We start from the raw sequence: 27,034 nt of genomic DNA, 5'->3' as shown, positions 1-27,034 counted from the left end.
AAGTACCTTTAGGATACCCAAAGAACAACAAAAAGACACAAAACCACCACAGAGTCTGTGATTTTGCTCCTGTGTAGGGGAGGTGATGTGGCCCTTTGCATATCTGTGTCCAGGAGCCCATGTCTGCAACAACACATTACTGTTCAGATGAGCTAAAAAGGGCTTTAATAACAGCCACATGGTGGCGCTCTCTGCACCAAAATAGATCAGTTCTTCTTTCATACAACGCCAAGGTTTTAAAAAGTTACTGAAATCTGTATCTAATAGAAAAATAAAGACAAAAAATTAACCTACAAAATTATTTTTGGCATTTGTCTTCACCAAGAACCCCAGCAATGGCAGGTAGGTTGAGTTTACTACATCAGGGTTATACACTTCGCTGATTCTCCTGCGGCTGTTGACATTTTTCTTTCCAAGATGGCAGAGTTACCCGTGTCCAATAATCTAATAATTGACGCAGGGCAGAGAAAACTGCTGCTGTCTGTCGTCCACGCCTCTCAGTTCTCTGCCACACATCAGATATCCTCCAGCTCCTCGAGCACAACCAGAAACATTAATCATCATTTGGTGCCGGGGAGGTAAACCACAAACCAATCAACACCTCAGCATCTCAGCTTTATTTTTCCATGAGCAAGCACAGAGCTGAAGAGCAAAACAAGTTCCCCTCCACAGAGGAGATGATGGTAAATGTGATGGAGTCAAGACTGGATCGAGTAAACTTTAACAGGATGCAAATTCATGAGAAATGAATCACGATGCAAATTCCTGTGTCGAACTGCAGCACAATGCAAATTCAAGTATGAAACAAATGACATGCAAATTGCAACAAGCGCACAATGTCACAGGAAGAAGGCCTCGCCCCTCTCTCCACACTGCTCTCAGTGTTTTCAACTCTTTTCTTATGTAAACTAACAAGGGAACAATTTGCATGTATGTCCTCGGAAAACTACATTCTTAGATCAACTCTGCGAGTCTAATGCCAAAAATGCCCCGACTTCCTGTGACGGAAGAACTGCAAAAGCAAGGAATTTCCGACACAAGAAAATCAGAGAAAGGATGCAGGAGGATGTTGCAGAGGGTGACGACTGGGTGATCCTGGAGCTGGCCAGGCAATGAGGTCACATCAGGTCTGGTAGAGTTGTGGTTGACGGAGGGGAAATAGCTGCACAGCTTTGGGCCCGCTGCCATTTAAGACAATGGGGTTTCTCAGAGATGGAGCTTCCTTGAATTGTGCAGTGTTTCCACACAGTGAATGAAAATACAAACCCCTCAGAGGTGGTTTTTCCATCATGGCCGACCTGCTGCAGAGTTCCCATCAGATTGTAATACGTCAGAGAGAGTTCACTCTCAGCTGTGCTGATAATTAAAGGCAAAGTGATTTTTGTATAAGAAATCCTTTGGGAGGGAGGTGTCCGCTTGATGCTTACTGTGCGGTTGTGTACAGGAGTCATTAACAAGTTTCATTTTAAATTAGCTTGCAGGTTCTGCATGCTACATTCACAGCATTAATACAGCAGCAAACCACTACCTGTCTGTGTAAAGATATGGTGGAGTAATGGCGTCCTGAACAGAGGATGATGCGCTACTTCTGTGTGTTGTAATGTGAGCTTCTCTGTGGTTTGTTGTAGTAAGATGGTCTGGCCGCATGTTTATGTTAGTGCTTGTGTGTGCAGTAAATTAAATGCTACAGAAAAGATTGTGCAAGGATAATATTTGTGGCTGTTCTCATGAGGGATACGCACACATTTCCCACCCAACACAACAAGGCTGTAACACCAGAAATAAAGTGATCAAATAAAGTGATGTTAGATGCATTGTGTCTTTTTAAAATACACGTCTGTGTTCAAAGGAAAGGTACAGTTTCTGCGCGTTCGAGGCATTCAGTCTGTTTTAAAATAAACTTAAAACGTTGGTGAAACATCTTGTATTTATGTTTATGTCCTTGTACAACAAAGAACATGGTTAGGTTCAGGTTTGGCTCAACATTCATACAGGAAGTGAACAGTGGGCCCATCCATGCCCCTCCGACCCACCCTATACGGACTTTCCGGCTCCCTAAATTACATCATTATCGGCAGCATTTCAAACTGATGCCAGCTGTGGGCGTTATACACTGATGCTGCCCAGTGGCGCATCATACTGCTGCAGAAGGATGGCTTTTCTTATTGGTGCCTGATGCAGAAATCACTGACCAAGCAGCAGTATTTTTGATGACTTTGGAAAGAGCATTTTTATTCAGTGGGAGAAAGTGGAGAGACGTCATCCATCTTGATATACAGTCTATGGTCCAGACCAAGTGTCAACCCCCGGGGCTAAAAAAACAGAAGCCAACGCAGAAGTGCCAAAAACTGCAGTTCCTCTAATGTCCACTTGAGGCTGGCTCCAAGAGAGTCAGTCCCCACAGACCCCCATGTTAACATGTCCAACTTTACAGCAGAAATAAACATGTTTACAGCCTGGTACAAAAACAGTTTTGGTATCTGTACCTAATTTCAACCTTTATAACAACTGTACAGGGGCTGAATTTTATATAACTCACCCATTTACATTTTATCAAGGCCCAAAGTTACGAATATTTGAGGGCGGGACACTCTGACAGAGAGTGTGACAGTGACAGGCTGTCTGTGAGGTGTCGCTATAGTCTGTTGGTCAGATCACTGCTCGCTCCTCCACAGCTCCACCCTCTCATCTAAATACAATCACTTCTGGCTCTAAAAAACCAAGATGGTCTCTATTGAAATGCCAAACTCAACACTTCAAAATGGCAGTCCACAAACCACAAGCTACATCCATTGTTTTAAACAGTCCAGACGAATCATACACTCTGAATTTCCCACAGAGTCCCTTTAATATGTGTGAAAACTAGTGGAAACTTACTGAAGTATATAAACTAAAATCCACTTGACTTTTGACTTTGACATTGATGCATCTCACAATTCAATGCACGAAAAAACTGGAGGTGCTATTTACATTTGTGAGAATAAAAACAAACTGGACGGTAATGAACAGCAAAGAAAACAAAAACACTTCCTCTTTTTAATTAAGTTGAATTAGCAGTGGTGTTTTAAAGCTTCAGGTTAATTGGCATCCGCTGGCCATAATTTCCTGTTCCTGTACAAAATGGAAACTACGTTGAACATACTGTGCCTTCCAGTACCCACACTACCATGCTATTAAGTATGCCAGCAAAAAGATTTAGTGTGTCCTGATACATAGCATGTCAAATACAGTGTGCCAAAAATACCAGGATGTTCTACTACATCTGGTCATGTAGCAATGGCGCAGAAATGTACATGTAATTGTACTGGTGTGGATATGTTAGAATCTACAATATATGCAGTTACAGAAGTTGAGTCAAGTCAAAGTTGAGGACGTATTGTTATGAGAAAGTAGTATTTCCTGACTGTGTTCATACTACATGCAACAGTACGTACTCTGTAAGGCAGCTGCAGAACATATTAGAAGTAAAAGGTAAAAGTATATGATTTGGAACACACCTATAGTCTGTGTACCATGGCAGTTAGTTTACAGTACATGCTTATGCACAATGGATCAGTATCAGGGTCCTGCACATGCACACAGGTGTTTTCAGTTAAACTGATTGGCTCTCTGCTCAGCCATGATGGGATTACATGAGGTCACCACGCCGAATGCACCAAGAGAGCCTTTTCACAGGAGACATGACGGAGCAGGAGCAGCACAGGTGTCATTAATAACATTAATGATGACTGTATTTAATTTAACTAAACCTGTTCCAGTGTCCTGGTATGTTGTGTCCTGGCTCTTTGTGATGTTCCACTGGGACCGTTAACGTTATTAGTTTCATCTGTGCTTTTCCTTAAGTCCAAGTTTCTGTTGTGAAAAATGTCCGTAAAAGAAAGGTCACCTTTTTCCATGAGTTTCTGCTGGACTGGATGTTGTGGAGCGTTGGATCAGCCGGGACCTGGCAGCGTACATCGAGGTCGTACATCGAGGTCACCTGCTGCAGAGTGATGAACAAAGTAGACAATTACATTACTGTGATCGAAGTGTAGATTCTCCTGCAGTGGCTCAAATCTCATATTTATGTATTAATCACTTAATATTTTGAGTGCGCTAAGTGTGTTCATACTGCATAGTACAGGGAAATGCAGTGTACTACTGGGGCACTCAAAACTGTCCAAAGGTTGAGTGTGGAACGACGGACATTTCTCACCCTCAATGGTTGCCATCTTTGTTGTGACATAGCAAACTTCTTAACTTTTGACATCGCAACTTGAGACAACAAGGAGCCAGTTAGTTATACATGCTTTTTGCACTAAGTACCAAAGGTGTTGTCGAATAGAAGCCATCAGTAAAGTTTTTTGGGTCTGTGATGATTTGGTACTGTATAATGCAAGTGCTTAGCTTGCTAGCTAAAGTTAGCATATGCAAGCTAACTTGCTCCTAGCTACTGGGGCACATTTTAATCAGCACTCACATGGCGTAGGTTTATGTGTGGGTGGAGACAACGGTCAAATGTGGCGATAATACTCCACTGTCCATTTAAAAAAAAAAAAAAAGCCATGTCACTTGCGGTGAGTACAAGCAAAATGCGCAAAAGTGCGCAATTTGAGACAACACTAGCCATGTTTCCATCAGCCTGTTTAGATGCGCAACTAGAAGTATCGCATAAGAAAATTATGATGGAAACGCCAAAATTCGAATTAAAATCCCCTGATTCGCACAAACTAAAATACACTCGCTTTAGCCAGGTTTTGGTTGATTCGAAAAAATGTTGATTCACAAAACGGGGGATGGAAATAGTTATGTCCGAATTAAATGTGACGTAGCGCACCTCTCTCCATGGTGATATCCACACTCTGGGTCGGGAAGGCGGTAATGCATTTACAAGCTGGTTGCCAACCGCCAGAAAACGTAGAAGAAGAAGAATGCGAGACTTGTTTTGTTTGCGGTTCTGCGAGTTCATAGTTTTCACCAAAGTCCGTACATTTAATGGAAACACACGGGATTCGTATTTCTTTTAATACGCATTTCCCAATGATTCAAATCACTTTTGGATGGAAACATAGTTACTGTTGTAATAGTGTACTATGCTAGTGTCAGACAATATTTGTCTTTTAAATTTAGTGGAGTCAAGTTTCCCCCTAAAAAGTTACTATAGTAATTTTCAGACACTGGAAAAAAAACTAAAGGTTCAGTGTGTAGGATTTAGGTGGATTGCAGATTGCAACAAACTGAAACTTCTCCTGGGTAGAATTCCGTCAGTGTTCATTGTTAGGTTTTGGACGGGAGTCAGATTACCCACAGAGGTCTCTTCCTCTCCAGAACAAACAGACCAGCTGATTAAAATCAGTAAAATCACTGAATAAAGTGGTATCATGTTAGAAATCAGCGTTTCTTCTATGCGGTTTGGTATATCGGATGAGGGCGGCTTGCCCACCACATGCTAATTTGTGCTCAGCTTTTTTCTCCAATAACTTAATGTGTACTCACCTGTTGTCTGATCCAGATGTTCAGGAGGTTTTAACCAGGAGATGAATTTTCCACAGAGGTCTCTTCCTCTGATTTAAATCAGTAAAAACACTGAATGAAGTAGTTTCATGTTAAGGAAATCCATGTTTCTGCAACACTGCTCGTCACAGATGGGCTTCCAACTACGGTGGCGGACGCAAAAATGTGAATGTCCTTATCTCGAGCTAGAGTTTGGTTTGTCTGTTCTGGGCTACTGTAGAAACATGGCGGTGCAACATGGCGATCTCTGTAGACGAGGACCTGCTCCCTATGTAGATATAAACAGCTCATTCATTCTAAGGTAACAAAAGCACGATTCTTATTTTCAGGTGAATATACACTCAAGAAAACATACTTATTATATCATATTCCATTTCTGTCAATACATCGCCCTAAACCCAACACACTGGACCTTTAAGTACAGTACTCGAGTAAATGTATTTTGTTACTGTCCACACTGACTGCTGCAGCAAGTCCAAACAAACCAGGACAAAGAGATGAAGTCAATCATGCTGTCTGTACACACACCGTCAGGAGAAGAGGTCTAATCAAGCACAAGTGAAAACACCTGTGTGGATGGACCACAGCTGTGTCAGAGCTTTAGTGATTAAACTGGACTGTGTTATACTGTGGATCAGGGGTTCAGTTCATGCTCAGAGGGCTGAGTCAGTCACATCATTGGAAGAAAAAACATTTAAAGTGCAGTTTATTGCATGAAAATCAAGGAACATGGCACAAAAAGAACAAAAACAGAGTGACATAAAACTGTTTTATGAGAAGCAGCCTCCAGCGTTTTTCCTGAATTCATACAGTTGTTGGAGACCATGCCTACACAGTTATTCCTATACAACAACTTTACAGTGTTTATATTCACCAGGAGCCCACAGCGGATGATCTGAGGAGACTTCACTGCCAATTTCTAACTACAGAGGAAAATATATTTGATTTGTTCCGCACTTTTAATTTTATTTGATACGTTTCATTTTGCTTGTGTTAGAAATACCTGTCACACACTTGTCTATATGCCACCATATAAACATAGGGCTGTTTTTTGGAAAGCAATACTTGGTACAACTGATAACTGGTGGTGTATACTGGAAGGGTTTCACATTATTTTGTTCCCATACAATACTATGAAACTAATACTACACAACTCACTGGATTATTATTATTACTGCAGTAAAACAATGACAGTAGGTGGCAGCTTGGAGCCAAGGATACTGTTCTCACAGCTGGGGCCATTTTACTTCCAAAACTTTTACTGAAATCTTCATAACAGTGGAAATTCTTTACAAAAGAAAACTCAAAATGCAAAATCTGCTGCAAAAGTTTGTCACTAATATTATTTCTGAAATACAGCGCACTGGAAGCAAAGCAACCCCAAACCTGGCTAATATTGCTCATCATATTGCTGCATAGAGGAGAGTATCAGTAGTCTTTTGTATGAAGGAAGCAGTAAGGGGCCGAACACATGCTGCGTTTTTTGTGCCCTCAAATTCATTGTTTTCAATGTAGACGTGCGGCAGCGTAAACGCCAGAGCTACACCGCTGCAGCACACACACGTTCCCTATCCCTATGTGACGAGGACCAACCAATCACAGCCAACAGATATCTTTCCCTTCTGTAAATATCAGTCTGTGATAAATATGGGGGAGAAGTTGATCATGTTAGTGCAGAGCTGTCAGAGCTTTACATTTGTCCCACGGACGACAGCGCCTGGAAGATCAGCTCTGCACTCAGGGTTTCAGGTAAATAGGCTCTGATACGGTGCTTGTTGAGATTGCTTAGCAACCTCAGACGCAGCCTGCTGCCACGCTCTTGAAGGCTGGCACAGAAAAGGCACAAGAGTAGCACCCAGCGCCCGACCTCACGTTTTCCAGGCAGTAGAAGATGCAGCATGTGTACGGATCCTGAAAGGTACCACATTAAATCAACAGTAGGCTCAATAGGAATAGAACAGCACTAATACTGTTTAAGACACAGGTTTATCATTAAAAAACTGGACTGCCACCTCTGATACAAAATGAATCTCATCAGTAAAAAAACAGTGCAAGAAAAGCAACAAAAAAATCTACATGTAGAAAAAAGACAACAGATTTTAAGGCGGATAAAGCTTTGGAGTCTAGTTGGATTTATCAAAGAAAGGAGCACCCAAACGCAGACGGACTCACTGTTATTGTACGTCTCTATATCAGTTATCAGGCACTCTAACTTGTGTCAACACAACCACAGTCCATCTGTTCCCATGCTCAGCTGCACCAGTGTTTGTTTTCCCTGCTCTGCCTCTAGTCTTAGCCGAACCCATCCTGGTTTCACAAGTGGTTGTGGAGAAGATGGAGGGAGTTGTTTTGGCCCCTCTAAGCCATGGTTTTCTTCTTGCACTCCGCGGAGCAGAAGAGGAAGGCCTGCACTGCCATGAAGCGCTGGCCGATCAGGCACTTGGAGCAGCCGGAGCACTTGAAGCACTCCGGCTGGGCGTGCCAGTGGTGATCGCCGTAGGAAACCCTCTGGGCCTCAGGCTCCACCGCAATCTGGCAGGAAGAGCATTTCTGGGATGGCAGAGGATATAATGATGTCAAGGAAAATAGTCGGCTTTCTGCTTTGATGTTTCATATTTTACACCGTTCAGTTTCATTATTATTCAAACTTTCCATTTCAGTTTATGTCATTTTGTCTTTTCTCAGTGCGCTGCTGAAAATCAGACTCCACTGCAGCTGCACTGTGAGTATGAACATGAGACAATCATGCACACATAACATACACATACACAGGAAAACAACAGAGTGCTCAGAGACACAATTAATGGTCAGAACTGTTCATAGACAAGAGTGTTAAAGAGACAGTTCACCCCAAAATCAAAAACACATATTTTCCCTGTTACCTGCAGTTCTATTTATCAGTCTAGATTGTTTTGGTGTGAGTGTCTGAGTGTTGGAGATATCGGTCATAGAGATGTCTGCCTTCTCTCCAATATAATGCAACTAAATGGAACTGGACCCGTGTTCCTTCTCCCAAAATATACTCGCCGACCACATTAACGCGCAGAAGGAAGCGTGCAGGTATGAAGTTACATTAAAACAGTGGCTTTGCAGGAGATTATGTTGGATACAGCATGTAAACACACGCTGAGTGCTTCACATTCTTGACTCTGGGCCGCCAGCGTTCACTAACAATCATTCTCTGATAGCAGTTTGACACTGAGCTCTGTTGTTCGGTGTGTGCAGGACCCTTTGACACTGATACCCTTTTTTTTTTAAAGAATGTTTTATATATCATAAAATATTCAATTAAAGCCAGTTCTTTTGACAAATCTTCACTGAACAACGATATAAAAATCTGTAAATTACTGCAGCCTTATTATATTTTGCTATTAGACTGGTCAGAGTCAAAAATGTTTAATATTCTATTTCAATAAAAATCTACACACATTTCTTGTAGGTGAGAACAGGACTTTTCAGGGTTTGACTCTCATTAGGACCACCCAAGCTGAAAATGTATGCACGAGACAGTGGCTCTCAATCTCTTTCAGGTCCCCCTAAAGTGACACACATCGGGAACCCCAGTTTGATGGGTTTTTGCTTCAGGGACCTTCATCTGAAAAGATTTTAGATTTGATTAAGACCAGAATTCTACAGTTGTCAACTGGAGCTGAGGAAATAAACATGGAGAGCTGACACCTATGATCAGAACTGTCACTCATACTCACATTGGGCTCACATCTATAGTGAATAAAATAGTGAAAATATACTATTCTCAATTTTTCTGTGGGCAGCTGGTCTGGGGGTCCCCAGACTCCAGGATGAGAACCACTGCACTAAAAGACCTGGGGCCGTATTCACAAAGCTTCGTCGTACACACGCTCCTTGTGACGAGAGATAAAAGTTATTCCCAAAATATCTTAGACCTTAAAAGAGCTTGTAAGGTAAAAACCTGTGAGGAGCAGGGAGGAGGACTTTAAGAGGTTTAAGAGTTTCCTAAGAAAATAGTGGAAAACACAAAGAGGTCAGAAAAAATATTCTCCAACCGCTGGATGAGAGAAATGAAAAGCTACAGAAAAGATCGTTCAGGGAGAATATTTGTGATTAGTCTCATTAGGGATACGCACATACTTCCCACCCAACACTATATCTTTAAACATTAATGTGATCACAACACTAAGATAAGAGTCTGTCTCAACCTTCCATCAGCAGTCATCACAGTAACAATGACAACACTTTCAGTCTCATCTTGTGATGCAGTTCATTTCATTTCCACTGGGTGTCCTCACCCTGCAGGCTCACTAAAGGGTGTGTCTGTGACAACCTATCACATCTGTTAAAATAATGCATCACACCTAGCAACGGGGTCGACCACACCTCCTCACGAAGGTCAAAGTTTCCATCCTGTCCTTGCTCAGAGTTTCTCTGAGAACTTTCCTAAATCACTCCTAAGCTAGGACTCCTTATGAAGTAACTTTAGTCTAAATTAGGAGCTCTCTGAGTGTCTTTAAAATGTTTGTGAATACGGCCCTTGGTCTGTGGTTTGGAGAGCAGCTTCCAATGAACAAATACTAAAATTTCAACTATTTAAACAAACCCAGAGAGAGAAATGTGTCTCACCACAGCGTAGCTCTTCATGTAGCACGGCTGGCAGACAGGCTTGTCCTTCTCCATGACGTACGTCTCTCCGGCGAGGATGCAGTCACATTCAAAACAGCAGAAGTGCTTCAGATGCCAGTTCTGGCCCTCAGCCTGAGTGTACTCATTACTGAAGATCAGCTGTGGACAGACACAGAGTGGAGATCAGATCATGCTGCTGACCTCAAAACTACAGAGAAACTGATGCATCCAAAATGACAGTGATTCTGTCGATAAAAAAAAGGAGCCAATATCAGACATGACGACATCCTCTCTGACCTCATCACAGCCTCCACAGCGCGGCTTCTCGCTGTCTCCATAGTGGCGTCCACAGTACAGCTTGCCCTTCTTCCAGAAGTAGATCATGTCCACCAGCAGCTCGTTGCAGGTGCAACACACAAAGCATGCTGGGTGCCACATCTTGTCGTAGCCGGCCCGCTCAGCGTAGACAGCTGGCTCGCCCAGACGCATCGGCTGCTGGCAGTGACTGCACGACTTGAGAGGAGAGAAGAAAACAAGAGACAGTTGGTGGTCGACTTGACTTGTGACTTTTGTCAGAGCTCTTATATGTCAGTCACAAACATGGTGCTTCAGCAAATCCTCTGATTCCTATTAATCAGTGATGGAAATTAATCATTTCAGGTTTGTGTGTTGTTGGTTTATAACAGGGACACAACTATAGATTAATTTTATTGCTGATTAATTTACTAATTCTTGTTGATTCATCAGTCGTGATTATAACACAAAGCATGTATTAGACAGAGCACCAACATATGGATATATGTAGACTCAAAATAATGTCAGAACAGTCCTGCTTCCTGTCTGTCAAAGATTTCTTTCAGCCTCTTTAATAATAACACTGAATTATGAAGTACTTCCAGTGGGTTAACACAAAGGCCAACATCCTTCTCTTTGAGTCAAAGTCCACAGTGCCTCCTTTGATCTGACAAAGAGGCTGCTTTATCAGGAACATTTAAACTTTTCTCCTTAAATCACTTACTGTGACACTCCCTGCCAGGAGGGAAGAGTATGTTCCTGATATTGTGCAGTCACGTTTACAGTGAGGAGTTAAGTGGGAGGATGAGGCTAAGAGAGCGATAAGAATATAGGAACATGAAAAAGAAACTTAAATCATGAGACTCCTCACAGAAAGAATTAACTGGCTGCACATGATGGATCTTAAAAAAAGACTCCAGCTGTGACTCATGACCCACTGTGGATTAGAAAGAGGGAGGCCGAGTCAGAGCTGGTCTTATGGCTCCACCTAGTGTTCTGTCCAGGAATAACACCATTTCTTTTTATTTCACTGACAGTAACACACTGTGGAAACTTCAGGGTTAATCTACTTAATTACTGTCATTCAGTCATCAGCTCATACAGACAGCACACACACATAAATTTGACCTAAACTACTGATTTACATGATCAGCTGGTATAGTGGCAGGACAAGCTGTAATTAAAAACTAACAGGGTGACATTTTTGCACCATATTGCATCAGTATCAGGACGTTTACATTTTAATACTGTGATACTGATTTCAACTGACTAATCTGGCCTGGATGCCAATAAAATATCAACATACAGGAAAATGACAGATGAATAAATAAATATAAACTGCTTACAAAGTTCTGTTGTGGTAGTCCAGCTGGCTGAGCTCCAGGGACGCCCATGGCTCCAGCAGTGGCAGCAGTGCCCATGGCTCCTCCATTTGGCCCAAAGCCAGCAGACCCAGGGCCTGAAAGTGGTCCAGCTCCAGCTCCTGGTACCAAGCCAGCACCAACTCCAGTTCCAGCTCCTGGTACCAAGCCAGCACCAACTCCAGTTCCAGCTCCTGGTACCAAGCCTCTACCCCCTGCTGCAGGTCCAACACCAGCACCAGCCCCAACACCAGCTCCTCTACCTCCAGCTCCAGCCAAAGGCCCGGAGCCTGCAGCCCCTGCCCCAGAACCAGCTCCAACCCCAGCACCCAATCCAAACCCTGGCCCTCCAGCACCAGGTGCACCTCCGGCCCCGACCCCTGCTCCTCCCTGCCCTCCTGCCTGAACCAGAGCCATCTCCTCAGGCAGCATAACATCTCCCACCCCCAGCGCCTCATCCTTGTACTTGCGGACGAACTGCTGCATTTGTTTGACCTCGGCGGGGCTCAGCTCGTGGCACTTGGACGGGTCCTGGTCGTGCTCGGGCAGCTGGATGGCCATCTGCTGCCGACGGTAAGCGGCTCCCTCTGTGCCGGCCACAGGACGTTTCTCTGGTGGGAGCAGCTCGATGTAACGCACTGCCTGGAAGTCAGAGGAAAAGTGGGAAAGAAAAGTTGAGCCCAGATGAGATAACAACAGATTGTGTGAAGGACAGAGACGAGAAGAGTGCACAGAGAGAAGTTAACGACCAATCAAAACGAGGTTAAGGGAAATACTTTTGAAACGGAGGCTTGTGGTGAGAAAGACGTGCAAAACAAGTGTCCTACAGACTAAACAAACAGATACAGGACTTACTGCCAGAGTTAAGGTCTGGTAGTAACTGTCAAGCAAGAGATGAGAGAAACTGTGAGAGCTGTTGTCTTAAAAATAACATCCCCTTTTTCAATTATCATTTATTATTATTTCAACATATACCTGCTGAACAATCTTAAAGGGATAGTGCACCCAAAAATGAAAATGCAGCCATTATCTACTCACCCATATGCCGAGGGAGGCTCAGGTGAAGTTTTAGAGTCCTCACATCACTTGCAGAGATCCAAGGGGAGAGGAGGTAGCAACACAACTCCACCTAATGGAGGCTGACGGCGCCCCAGATTCAAACGTCCAAAAACACATAATTGAAACCACAAAATATCTCCATACTGCTCGTCCGTAGTGATCCAAGTGTCCTGAAGCCCCGACATAAAAAGTTGTTTGGAAAAACGTCATTTGAACTCTGTTTTTAGCCTCATTGTAGCCTGTAGCTCTGACTGCCTCTCTGTACACTGAGCTCACGTGTGTGCGCTTGCGCGAGACCGTGAGACATGGGCACCACCTTCATGTGTGTTCACGTGCTTTCGCGCCCAAGTGCGCACACATGAGCTCGTTGCACAGAGAGGCAGTCAGAGCTACAGGCTACAATGAGGCTAAAAACAGAGTAATGGCTGAATTTTCATTTTTGGGTGCACTATCCCTTTAAGAAATCTACGTTACACAGTTTACATGGACTACACTGACTGTTATTGGGACCTCCTGTGGACATGAACCTTCATTAGGAGCCCCAGAATGTTAAAACTTTATCACAGTGCTGCTCTGGGGATTCAGACCCTGTGAACTGATCACAAAACACAGTCGTTTCATAGATAAAAATTAAAGGTATCTGCTTTTAATTTCACATACTGAACCAGTTACTATTAACCAATCATACCAGCTGAACACACACCTGTGATACAACTTATTTCAAGGTCAACAATTTAGGAATTTTCCAATGTTTATCATGTTTATTTTACAGACACATCTGGAGCTGAAGTTAATAGTTGTTGTTTTTCTTGTTACAGTTTATAAAAGCAATAAGACATTACGATGTTTTGGAATGACTAAAAGGCACCGACAAGCTGGTTTTTATCAGGCAAAATCCTCGAGCTTTCCTGTGACCACAGTGTGTCACATCTATAAAACTAAACAAGAGGCTATGTGGCGATGTATAATTGATAACAAAGCCTTTACATGGAACATAAACCCACATGACATCACTTGAAAAGTCACAGCAGAGAGCCGTCTAATGCTGTTTAGGACAGACACAGGCTACCAGTGCTTAATGGCAAAGGCAAAAGTTATTTTTTTGGCTGATTAAAACAGCATCGAAGCTCCAGTGTGTAGGATTTAGGAGGATTCACTGGAATATAATATAATATAATATAATAAGTATGTTTTCTTTAGTGTATAATCACCTGAAAATAAGAATTGTTGTGTTTTCATTACCTTAGAATGAGCTGTTTATTAATGCGTTCCATCCCAGTTGGAAATTTCTACTGGAATGCCCCTGAAGTCGGATTTCCAACTCGGAAAGTTGGAGAAACCTCACCAACCCTGACCCCAAAATCAACAGTAATGAAAGCTGTAGTAATATAAATTTCACTGCCACTTCTGTCTTATGTAGAACAGTCACACAGTCCTGTCCAACTTCTATCTGTGGACATGTTGCTGCAATGTTTGTGTGTGTAAGATACAGTGCCGTGCGTTGTTATCAACTGGTATTTCAAACAATGGCTAACCTGGCTTTAACTGGTATTGCTAACAATATCTTCGTTTTCCGACTTGTTGTACTGGAATGCGATAAACTCTAGTATGACCTCTAACTTTCAAGACAGATGGACTGCAGTATATAGCTACACAGTGAGCAGGTCCTCATCTACAGAGATCACCATGATGCGCTGCCATCAAACACTGGCCAATTTTTGCAGCGGCCACCATAGTTAGCAGCTCCTCCGCAATGAGAGCATCGGAAATACACTGATTTTTTAACGTGAACTGTTTTATTAAAAATCCTAAAAACCTCCTGAACATCAGGATCTTTTGTTATCCAAGAAAAAATGGTGAGTGCAGATTAGCGGGCGCTATGTTAGCAGCCCGACTCCGACATGCGAAACAGCTCTTTAGAAACACAGATTTGTACCATGAAACTGCTTTTTCAGTGTTTTTACGTGCTTAAATCAGCTGGTCTGTTTGTTTTGGAGACGAAGTGACCTCTTCAGATAATTCAACTTCTGGTAAAAACCTCCTGAACAATGAACACTGAAGGAATCCTAACTGGGAGTTCACACGTAGCACATGGGAAAAGTTTCAGCCTGTTACAATCGGTGATCCTCTCCGCACGATGTTACTAAACCCTACACACTGTTCCTTTAAATGATTAATCATTAAGATAAACTGACTTCACACCAACTTTGTTAAAGTCATTTTATCACTAGTTCGAACTCTTACCATATACTTATTGGCGACTGGTGGTGCCCACTCGTAGGTGACAGACTTCATTGGCACATCTTTGGGGACTGGTACTGAACTGGCTGAAGTGGCGCTGACAGCAACCGGCACTTTGTTGGCCTTGACAGGTGTGACGCTGACGGGTACAGGCTGAGGCGGAGGCCGAGCCTGAGCGCCGCTGGGTGCTGACCCTGCAGCGACTCCAGCAGGCTGCACAGACGCAGCCTTGGCAGAGGGAGGCACCACAGTGGAAGAAGCACTCGGAGATACGACGTAAGCAGTGGAGGAGGCGGGTAGAGTGATGGTCACCATGTTGCCCTTGTAGGTGGGGATGCCGTCGGTTTTCAGCTTGGCGATGAGGCCGGTGTACTTGGTGTCCTCGAACAGTTTGCCCACCTTCTTGTTCTCCTCCGAGTTCATCTGCACGTTGTGCTCTGTGAGGCCACATTTACAGTTTCGGCAGATTTTTCTGCAGAGAAGAAAAAGAAGAGGAAAATATTCAGGATGTCTCAAAGATTTACAAATATTTTTAAAGTCTAAGAGTGTTAGAGAGGAAAAGATCTTTTCATGCATGTATGTGTTGTAGATGTACAATGTCTCATGTCAGTTCCTACAAAGTGATTATGTATTGATACTCGGTTCACTGTGGAACAATCTATCTAATATTTGGGGATTTATTAAATATGCATCTTTGTTTTTGAAACAAAGTGTTTTCTTTCTCTTGTCATTTGCTCCAATACTAAACCGATACAACCAGCTCAGTGTTCATGTTCAAATATCTGCACTTTGCACATGCCTCAACACAGCTTACTTCATATTTGTAGAGAAACTATGACATAATTTATGACTGTTCGACATGCTTCAGCATGAGCAGGCCCACAGATTCCTCTCAGCAGTGTCAAGCTTTTTAGACCCAGTTTGATTTGTTCTGGTGAGAACAAACAGCAATAATGAGAGCGTTTATATTCAGGACAAGTCTATGCATTTTGATCACTTTGACATTGTATGATGATAGTTTTCATATCTGCAGAAAGCCTTACAGAGGGTGGAAAACATCACTGTGTGACTGAAACAGCACAACATTCCTGTCTGGGTGTCGGACACATTAAAACCATGACCACAGACCCGTGGTGGGCCTTTGTACTGGTGCTGTGGCGGGTATCAGGCACCTGTTGCTGTCTTCAGAAAAACTAGCCAAGTGTGTCTGATTGTCCAGACAGAACAGTGTGTCATGAGCCACTGCTCCAAATAACTGCATATTGTGACAGACAGAGGAAGCAGGACAGAGAACCCTGGGAAGTCAGTCTGTCCATACACCGTCGCACTTCTTTTCTTTTTTTTAATACAGTGTCTGCACTGTAACGCGTGTGAGCATCTTTGGAATAGGAGGCTGAAGCCATGCCTCTGCAACTACAGTTTTGTTGCATTGGGATGAAGGCTCCCCCCACGACTCTCAGCCCTAATCAGACCTGTAGTCATCTCCTGTAGACTCACATTGGCCTCATACTCACAATCTCTCCATCGTTTTTGTTAACAATAAGCTGAAGGGACGTTGGACTCTGTTCAAAGACAAACATGAAAAGCGGCTGTACTCAGAAACAGCATGTTCCTCTTAGGCCATGACTCCTGCTGCTATCAGAGTTGTTTTAATTAAGCAAAGAGGAAAGTGATGTTATTGACCAGTCTGGGCCATGAATGGAAGTTTTATCACCCTCCTTGTATTTAAGTATAAAATATAACCACAGAGTCCCGGGAACAATGTGCTGAGTAAGCATGTTTCTCTTTAATGTCGTGATTCAGACCTGGCAGCAGCCCAACAAACCCAGTTTTCTACTGTGAGCCACCGTGCAGCTCCACCTGAGGGCTCAGTGCTCCACAGGCCATCTTTAACCATGGCTGCTGCTCATTTACTTTAATTCCCAAATGTCTCTAGTCTAAACACGGGGAGGACTGAGACTGATTTGCCGCTTTAAAACGTGTTTCAGTGAGGGTTCTGTGCTGTTTGACAGAAGCTGTACAAACCTCCAGAAATGTAGCTCGAAGCCTTCGCACTTGTCCTTGCATTTCAAACAGGCCGCTCCGGCGCCAAACTCGTGCCCAAGGGTCATCTGTAAACAGAGCACAGGAGGGAGATTATAAGTGATGTCATACTTTTGTTTTGACTGCTTTTAAAGGAAATGCTGAGCTTCCGTTTGGGCAGAGCTAGCTCCTCTGTCCTGGTGCTGCAGAGGGGGAATTCTGAAAGAACCCAGACTCTTTGAGAAGATACAACCCTGATCCTGGGATAGTTGTGTGAAACTGAATACAGTAGAAAAACATAATATTTAATGTTCAAACTGATAAACTTTATTGTTTAATGTAAATATACACTCATTCTGAATTTGATGCTGCAACACGTTAAAATAAAAATGGGACAGATGCATGTTTACCTCTGTATGACATCATCACCTTTTCCTTTACCAACACTCAGTGAGTGTGAGCTGAGGACACTGCAGAAGTTTTTTTGTCTGATATCCGACTTCATTGTCTCAACAGTCAATGCTTCATCACGTTCCACACATGTTCAGTGGGAGACAGGTGTGGACTGAGCCCGTGTAGTAATATCCTTTATACAGACATGTTAGTTTTTAATGCAGTGCAGTCTGAGGGGTCAAAGGTCACGGGCAGTCAATGTTGGTTTTGGGCCTTGTCTGTTCAGGCAGAGATTTCTCCAGATTTTGTGAATCTTTTGATGACATCATGAATTATTGAAGGTGAAATCCTTCAATAATTTCTCACAGCACAGTTGTGCTGTGAGAAACTGTTGGTCTATTTGCCCACACAGTTTTTCACTAAGTGGTGGACCCTGCGCCGTCCTTGCTTGTGAACGAATGAGCCTTTCCAGGATGCCACTTTTAGACCCAGTCATGATACTATCACCTGTTACCAGTAACCTGTTTACCTGTGAAATGTTTCAGGTGTTTTTGAGCATTCCACAACTTTCCCAGTCTTCTGCTGCTCCCGTCACAACTTTTTTGAAACTTGCTGCAGCATCAATTTCAGAATTAGTGTATATTTACAAAAAACAAAGTTTATCAGTTTGATTATTAAATATCTTTTAATTGTTGAGTATTCAACTGACACTTTTAAGACAAATCTTAAGACATGTTTTCAATGGCCTTTTCTTGCTCTTCTAGGTTTTAATGTTTTAGTATTTTAGAACCTTTATAGGTTTATAATTGTTCTTACTGGTGTCACTCTTTTTTATATTTGAGTGCGTATAATACTGCTTATATTTGTCTAAGAATAATATCCCTATTTAAATCTTGTATATTATATATATTTAATTGTATATATTTGTGTGCATTTATTTTCTGCAGCAAAACTGCTGTTTTTACCTGATTCGATTGAAATATCAAAAAGAATTTGCAAAGTAAAAGTTAAGTCACAGTTTTGATGCTCAACATGGGAGATAATTACTCTGGATTGAAAATGGTTTCAAGGTGAAATCACATCTGGAAGAAATGAGACTGTCAAATAAAAGTTTATTTATATCTTCTGATGTTTTTCCTTCTGTTGTTTTTCTCTCTTTACTTTTATCACTGTTGGCTTTCTGGTGTGAACAGATATTTTCCGTGTTACGTGTTCCTTGTTTGTTGCTTATTTTGTATTAGTTTGTTGAGTAAGGTCACTTTTCTCTCGATTATTCTTATTTTTGTTGAGTATTTAAAGTCAGTGTAAGCCTTTTTATCAGAGTTCAGATGATTTGTGATCCAAATAAAATAGTTTTCTTTTTGACTTTAGAAATATTTCTCACATTTCTCTTAAATTCCAGAAACTACAATCAGGAATTTTATCCTCTGCGTTTTTCTGGCTGCAGTCTCTGAGCTGCTCTTCTCTCCTCACCATGTGCATCCTCTTCTGGCTCCAGCGTCAAACAATGCTCATGTTCACCTTCAGCCGTTACCGCTGTTTATGACCATATATGGTCAACTATTCAACGCTGTTGAAAGCCTGGTGGAATCTCAGCAGGCACCCCTTTTGTCAGAGAAACGTTTTTGACCCAAAAGACACTCACTACTGAGGAATGCAGACAGTGACTCCTGTTTTTAACGGCAGAGCCATGATGCTGATATTTTAACTTCCATTACACCTTAAGAGCAGTGAGACTTTCCTCTCCTGGGAGCCGTTAAAGAGCAGAAGGCTGGAGTTTAGCAGGATGATTTGTTATTGTCATTAAAGTGGCGAAGACGTCAGCTAATCTCAGTTAAGTTGCAGATGCAACTTAAGATTCTTGTTCTTTCTTTCCCCTAATACTTTTCCTATCATGAGCTTCAGCTGTCACTCTGCATACAGCTGCATATTGCATCAGACACTTTGAGCTGATCTGATCTGCTACCAGCATCTTTGTACACATTCCAAAACAAAACCTTTTTTTTCCCAATACTGTGAAATATTTAAACGTGGTCTTCTATTTCTTATTTGACAAAAGGAGCTGTGAACTTCACATCTGCGCTCCATCTTGTGAAGTTTGTGATCTGCTCATTTCAGAGAATCTCTTGTGTTCATTTTAGGGCAGTCTGGATCAGAGGAAATGCCTCCAATGCAAAATTAAGTGTTGGAATTTAAAGCGAACCAAGCTAAGTGCTCACTACTTGTGAAGTCTAAATATTTGTCCCGGGTACTGTGAGGACAACGGGCCAGTTTCAGCAGACGCCACTCAGGGTGTGTGTCTTTGTTGCAACAGAGTCAGTTTCACAAACTGCATTAGCAGCTGATGCTGATCAGTGACTCTGGGTTATGACTAAGCCTGCAGGATGAATTATTACAGTGACAACACTCTGGAAAGAAGCTGTTCAGACACAAATTATAGAGTTCAGCTCCAGTGAGTCATATTCATGAGTCATTGTGTTACAGCAGACCTGAGCTGCAGACCAGTGGCAGCGAGAGTGACGGTAATATTGCTGGCTATGAAGCAGTTTTCTTTCAGCAGGCCACCTGCTCTCAGACGTTTCTGCAACTTCAATAAGCCAAAACACACATTTAACTTTTTAAATTCAGACGTAATTGTTCAGAGTTGATGGCAGAGCAGAACTGTGTGAATTAAGAAGGTTCCCACACATTTTCATGGATACATTTCAAAACTTTTCCATGACTCTTCAAGGTCCCATAATAACTTTATCATCACCCTTCACTAGCTATAAAACAAACAGAACCACAGAGTGCACTTCACTCCAGGTTTTAACTTAATAAAGGCGTTCTGCGGACATGGAGCAGTGGAGCTCCCAGGGTGGGGGAGTGACAGCCGATATTTTGTCTGTTGGTTAACTTGTTAGAAAAAAAAGCTCCATACCTTCGAACCACTACACTCTCCTTTCAGAGCAGTTAACATAAACTAAATTACGCATTGGTGCTCTGAGAGACAACTGATGCCCTACGCTGCCCATGTCAGTTGCTCATTCTCAAAAATGTGGTACAATTTCAAAGTATTAGTGGGGCACAGGTATGGAAACTTTGGGATTCATGACCTAATATGTTAAATCACACTGTCAAAAAACATAATTATTATTGCCCCACCTGCCTATGAAGCATATCAGATTCAAACTCTATTCAAACATAAATCCAGCTAGCTGGCAAATATGGAAGGAGACAGAACACAGGAAAAAAGTAAAAAATGTACGTCATGGTCAACCAAACGTCATATATTGATGCAGACTAGAGCCACAGTACAGCTCCTGTAGCTGTTACATCAACAGCTACAGAAGATAAATTCACCATTAAGTTACACAACATGGAAGATTATCCATGAAAGATTGCCGTAACAACCTCATTACACACAACACAATATCATGACTTCTCCAAAACTTATAGCACAATAACATCGGTACATCATCGGTATCGGCCAATATTGGCTTTAAGATGAACTTTCAGAATCTGCCAACATGCTTTTTCTTGATTTGTAGATTGAATAAATATCACATACACTGAAAAGTACTGTACTTCATGTCTCAATCTGCTGCTGGGCCGTCACCATAAGAGTATGTATGCATATTATGATGTTAATTCTACTACAGAAGAGACTTGATGATGACTGAAATTAGGTGGAGAAAAAAATGGATATATAGATATGTGTATCAGCTATCAGCTCAATAAGTTGTTATATATCAGCATATCACATATTGGCAAAAACTCCCTACTTTCAAGGATTTTACTAACTCCATGAACTTGGCGACCTTGGGTAAGAATTCCAGGCAGATTTAAGGAAGAATTTAGTTAATCCAACCAGTTTCACAATCAGGCCTCCAGGAAGTGCGCCGTGCTTTGAAGCTAATTTTCTCAGTGGCCAAACAGTGGTACTGCAATATCTAGGGTCCGTCTAGTGATGTCATGGGGCCCAAAAGACATTTCTACAGACTGTCAGTGGGAAAGAAACGTCTGTAAATCAGTGGAAAAATTTTTTTGAGTCACAACCCTGTGAAATGTCTCGTTTTAATATCAAGATTTGACTCTTCCGTCTGATGACATTTGTAAAGTCTAGAAGAGCCACAAGATTAAATCATTTTATCCCAATTCAAGTTAGGTGGCCGCTTGGCCGTGCTCGACTGCCATTAGTCTCTAGTGAGCTTGCTCTGCGGGTCTCACAATGTTCCGGGTATTTTCATACTCCAGATATGGAGCATTTTTATCTTCACGTGCCACTGAGCAACTTTATTAGTCCACAATTCATAAACGGCTTTTTCTTTATTTTAGCAGCAATTTCCAACTAAGTTTGGTTTTATTTTGTAATACTTTATACCATGAAATACAACGGCACACTGCTCTGACCACAACTTCCTTCTTTTGAGTATCTGAGCAGGGCGAAGATGATGAATATCTTCAGCACTTTGATATCATCAAAAATGGTTTTTTTTAGCTCCGGCTCCTTCCTGTTGTTACACAGACAGTTTTCTGTTTTTGTTTCTTTTGTTGGGTGTGTGGAATTTTGTGACAGCTTACCACAGAAAGTCCAACAGAAATCTAAAACGTATTTGAGCAAACACACTGTAGGGTTAGGTCACTCTTCCCTGCTGCAGACTTATCCTCAAAAGTCTCGCCCATGGCAACTTCAACAATCATTTAGGTGTTTGGACAAGAACATGACTCACAGAAAAATCACCAGAAACAACTTCAGTCACGGTGATGATGATTTCCCAGCCTGTATGCGGGATGCTCATTGTCACAACTTATTACCTCAGCCTTCTTTCTGGACGACAGCATGAGCTTAATTGAGCATAATATTACCAAAACGCGCAAGTTGCTTTTCTTAAAAAGGGCAGTTTCAGTCTGACAGTAATTACACAGCCTCTCGCTAACAGAGGAGCTCCCAGCGACCTGCAGCCTCCAGCAGCAGCCCAAGACTTATCTCCTCCAGGGATTAAAAGCAGATGTCAGACTGGGTCTGTCTGGGTCATCCAGCTGCTCAGACCCACTCTCCAGCAGCAGCTTACTGTATGTACTGTACACATGTGTTTCCTGTGCTTTAATGGAGCTGATACGGTTAACAACGGCCCCGAGGCAACGAGTAAACAGATCTGTAAACAGAGTGGAAACTGTCACCAGCCACATGAAAACACTCTGCCTGGTGAATTCCTTCACTTCAGTAACAAACCGCTTTCTGTTTCGTGATCCTGCTCCGGCCAAAAAGTCTAACTGACAAAAAAAAAAGACCCTGTACAAAGACACAATGGCTGGTGAGGCCTGGAATAGCACACACTGTGGGCAGCAAGCTATACATTAGCTCCATGCCACACATGCAGTACGGGCATCATCACAAGCTTCACCCAATGTTAATTGACAGTTTTGTAACTGATAGTTTGTCTCTGCACGCAAAGCAAGAAACACTGCTTCACATGCACGATGCTGGAAACATGATGTACATTCCCCACTACACACATCACATCACACTAACCAGCTTTAACCCCTGCAGCAATCTGTGCTGCCCCCCCACTGCTGACAGCTGTCTGCAGGTCTCTCCAAGGGTCCCACGTTTAACAGCACAGATTACCATCAACATCTGCAGGAAAATGACCCAGTAAAGGCCCCGGGCCACCAAAATAAATGCTTTAAACTTTTTAAACTACTAATTTGCAGTTTCACTCCAGTTTACAAACATCTCGGCTCCTGATCAGACCTTCTGGACATGCTTTCAGTGCAAAAACTTTACAGGGGGAATTCAAAAGCAACTGTCCAATTAGTTACACTGCATTTTTCCATGGGTCATAAGAAGAAGGAATCCGATGAATGCAAGAAATCCAATGAATGCAACATGTGCCCCGCAACACCCAGCATCTAAAATGAACTCTATGCTCTGATATTAATGGACATACCTTGGGAACACTCTGTAACTCAGGGGTCTTCAATGTTTTTCAGGCCAAGGACAGAAAGAGGGACGAAGCAGGGACCCCCTACTACATATATGAAATTGAGTTGCATATTAAACTGTGCCTGCATTAACATGTGGGGTCTAAAGTGTCATGTATAAACTACTGAGCCATTAAAATAATAATCATTGACAGATTCATATATTTATACATCATGGATTTGTTTAACAAGGACTCATGAGTAACAGTTTGGGAATCACAGTACGATATTATCACAATACTGAGTCATGATACAGTATCATTGTGGTTTTAAATATGTTGTGATATGCTGAGTATTGCGACAAAATAGACTGCAATTTATTACCTTTTTTCAACTGTAAATTTTGTCCCCAAAGGAAAACTTTGTCAACATCTGTTTTATGTAATACGATAAAGTTTTCAGTCTGTTCATCTCACGTCAGACATGTTTTTTTGCAGCAAAATGTATCTAGAGGACTGATTATATTATTCTAGTCAGCTACCTAAAGTTTAATTTGTAATTGTAATATTAATAATTTATTAAGAATCAATACTTGGCACTGTGTGACAGTAAGATATTGCCACACAAAAATATCACCATACCAGGCTGTAATGAATCTTTAACCCATCCCTTGTGACAGTTAGCTGATCATCAACGCTGTGTACTGCACATGTTTTGGGTTTTTTATGAATAAGTCAGTTAATATGTCAGATTCACATGAATGAGTATTTTCAGACAAAATCAACAATGTGGGTGATGGGCATCTACAATTAACTCTATGTTCTTACATTATTGAACACACACTGTAACCTGTTCTAAATTAAATCACCGTAAGGGACTGTTCATTACATATCATGGGGAGGGTCTGGTGTACAATGTGGGAGTCATGTGAAATAATTTTTTAAGCACTGGGGAGGGACTTATGTTTTTATTTTGTCTCAGGGGAGAGGCATACAACTTTAAATGATTGTATTTCGTATTTATTTCAAATTACCCTCTAAACCTCAGGTCCCACTGGCAGGTTTTAGAGGCATGTTTTCTTTACGAATCAGCAAAACTGTCGCTGACTCTCTTAAATAATAAGGAAGTGGTTCAATCACTTTTACTGCTGGTGAGGAAAGACATCATGGTGAAATGATTCGGGCATGAATCCTTGGTCTCTGAGGTTGTGACTCTGGAGAAAAGTGGACATTAAGAAACCGCTGGAATCACTGGGACTTAAATATCATCTGGACTGACACGGATAAAAATGGGATAACTGTCTGAATTCAGGACAGCAGATATGAAGCAGACTGAAATACATTACTAAACCTCGAGCCTGATTCCTGAAAAATCTGAATAAAAAGAGTTAAAATATTTTTTTTAAATCTCAAAGTTAAAAAATAAAACAAAATAAAATTAAAAAAACAGCAAAATTACACAATTTATCAGAGCCAGAAACAGTAGAAAACAGACATATCATGTGCAACTAAGACTTTCGTCCTCAAAATCACCTTAATCAACATGTCTCTTTTTAAATGATAAGTATGAAAAGTATCTGCGGCTTCAGGGAGGGTCAAGATTAAAAAACAAATAAGTCACACCCAAGCAAAAGTCACCTACAGTTCCTAAAACTGAGTAAAACCAACACTTTCAGAGAACAACCTGAACATTTTAAGTCACATAGCAGGCTGGAGAACTTTTTTCCTCCCATGCATTACCAAATCCCATTTAAAATTCCCTTAATTTAACATCTTATTGCTTTTAACCTTCTTATCACATGAAGTATGTGAAGATAAACACATAATTTCATTTCTTACAACCAGTACTTCAATTCGGCAGCTGTTTAAACATCATCTTTTACTCTTTTAACTTTTGCAGCCGGTTTGCAATTTACTGTCAAGATGATTTGGCTGTAGGTGTGGAGCAGCGCGCACCAACACTAAACCATGGATACTGTGTAAACTAGAAGGTTTTGGTGCATGGTATTAGAGCCGAATTTTACAGTGACTCCTATTGTTTTGAAGAATAAGTGCTACCATGTTATTGAGCTTGTAAATTTTGCAGATATAAAGAGAAACACTATTTCGTCGAATTTCAAACGCAGTTTGGCGGTGAGTTTTTCAAGGTGGGGACACTTTCTCAAAGGGAAGTGAGCTCGCTAAGGAAGAAGGCTACAAGTTCAGTTTGTCAACAAGTCAACAGTTAAGTGTTTGTTAATGTTTATCAACTCGCTTCTTCTGTAAAGTTAGCTCGTATTATTTAGATTATTTAATTTTAATTTCATTAATGAAACTTGAGAACATGACTGTGAGCACTGTTTGAAGTTAAAGCCGAGGAACAGACCCAGTCCGCCTGTGCTACAGTAACTTCGCTCACCACCTGCCCCCGTGCTCGGCACACCTTTTCAGGGCGTTCCCCGGTCAGTCGGAGACAAACCGACACACCGGGGGGAAGCTTACCTTCTTCACTTCCTTCTCTATCTCCATGTTGGTTCCTGTCGGAGTTTCCTCGGTCCGGAAGAAGCGAACAGTCGAGCCGCTGCTCAAACAACTGTCAGACACCGTTAGTGATATGAGACGGACCGGAGAGATGACACAGGAGCCCGGTTCACTCTCCGCTGCTTCCTCGGAGGTCCTGTACCGCACAGCTGTCAAGGTTACCGGAATCAACTAAGTAGCTTCCGGTCAGAGCTTTCAAAATAAAATCTTATCTTTGGGTTCATGCAGTCGATATTATTAAATAAACCAATGAAATTATGAATAACAAGGATTAGAAAATGAAAGATTTAATCTTGTTATTTATGAAAGGCAAAACTTCAATGTGTAAGAAATGTGCGGACTTATTTGAAATATACTATCACATTTATTTATTTGATTTATGTTTAGGTAAAATGCACTTTTTGGAATAAGTCTATGACAACATGACAAATACATTTAAATTATTATTATTATTATTTTTTTAAAGAAAGTGGACAGAAAAATTAAGATGTCAAATTGCCAAAACACTTATATCCAGTGATGAATTTAAGGGCATCTACAGAACGTGGTGACAGAGACATATGCTTATTTTTCTTGAGAGGCCACTATGTTTGAATAGATGTTGTTTTATTGAGGATTTTTGTATAATATGTTGTATTTGTTGCATTTTAATGTGTTTTGATTGGCTGCTACCTCGGCCAGATCTCTACTGTAAAAGAGATTTTCAATCTTAATGGGACTTCCTGGTTAAATAAAAATAATAATTAAAAAAAAACATCGAGACTTACTTAAATATAAGATAATATATTTTGAATTATAATGGGATAAAAATGTACTTTTGGAAATCCGTCAATGGCAAAATGGCAAATACATTTAAATAAACACTTTTTTTTTTTACAAGAAAAATTATGAAATGTGTAGACTTATTTAAAATATATATTCTTATATTTAAGTAAAAAATACATTAAATGATAAATACATTAAAATGAACGCATTTTTACAAGAAAGGGGATATTATGTAAAATAACTGCACGTAGTCTCATGGAAGGTGCAAAATGTGCTGCTCAAAAAATTGTGCAAATAATAAGAATAATCATAATATTAATGTCGACAGGCAACCATACCAAAATACATGATGTGCAGGTTATTTGAATTACTGTTTTTTTT

General features: G+C 41.4%; 1 protein-coding gene across 1 annotated transcript; it reads right to left on the bottom strand.

The window, feature by feature from the left end:
• Nucleotides 1-6,182: 6,182 nt before the first annotated feature.
• On the bottom strand, nt 6,183-26,037 carry tes (testis derived transcript (3 LIM domains)). The gene is made up of 7 exons (XM_050072490.1): nt 25,850-26,037; nt 17,073-17,158; nt 15,051-15,519; nt 11,733-12,389; nt 10,390-10,605; nt 10,093-10,251; nt 6,183-8,043 (listed from the first exon to the last, which is right to left on the bottom strand). The coding sequence occupies exons 1-7, from the start codon at nt 25,874-25,876 to the stop codon at nt 7,852-7,854; spliced, it is 1,806 nt and encodes a 601-aa protein (XP_049928447.1). The 5' UTR covers nt 25,877-26,037; the 3' UTR covers nt 6,183-7,851.
• Between the last annotated feature and the right edge of the window lie 997 nt (nt 26,038-27,034).

The sequence above is a fragment of the Epinephelus moara genome, chromosome 20, assembly GCF_006386435.1.
Source record: "Epinephelus moara isolate mb chromosome 20, YSFRI_EMoa_1.0, whole genome shotgun sequence".
In the NCBI taxonomy this organism is placed as follows: domain Eukaryota; kingdom Metazoa; phylum Chordata; class Actinopteri; order Perciformes; family Serranidae; genus Epinephelus; species Epinephelus moara.
Note: the sequence above shows the minus strand (reverse complement) of the source record. Positions and strands in the feature narration are given on the sequence as shown.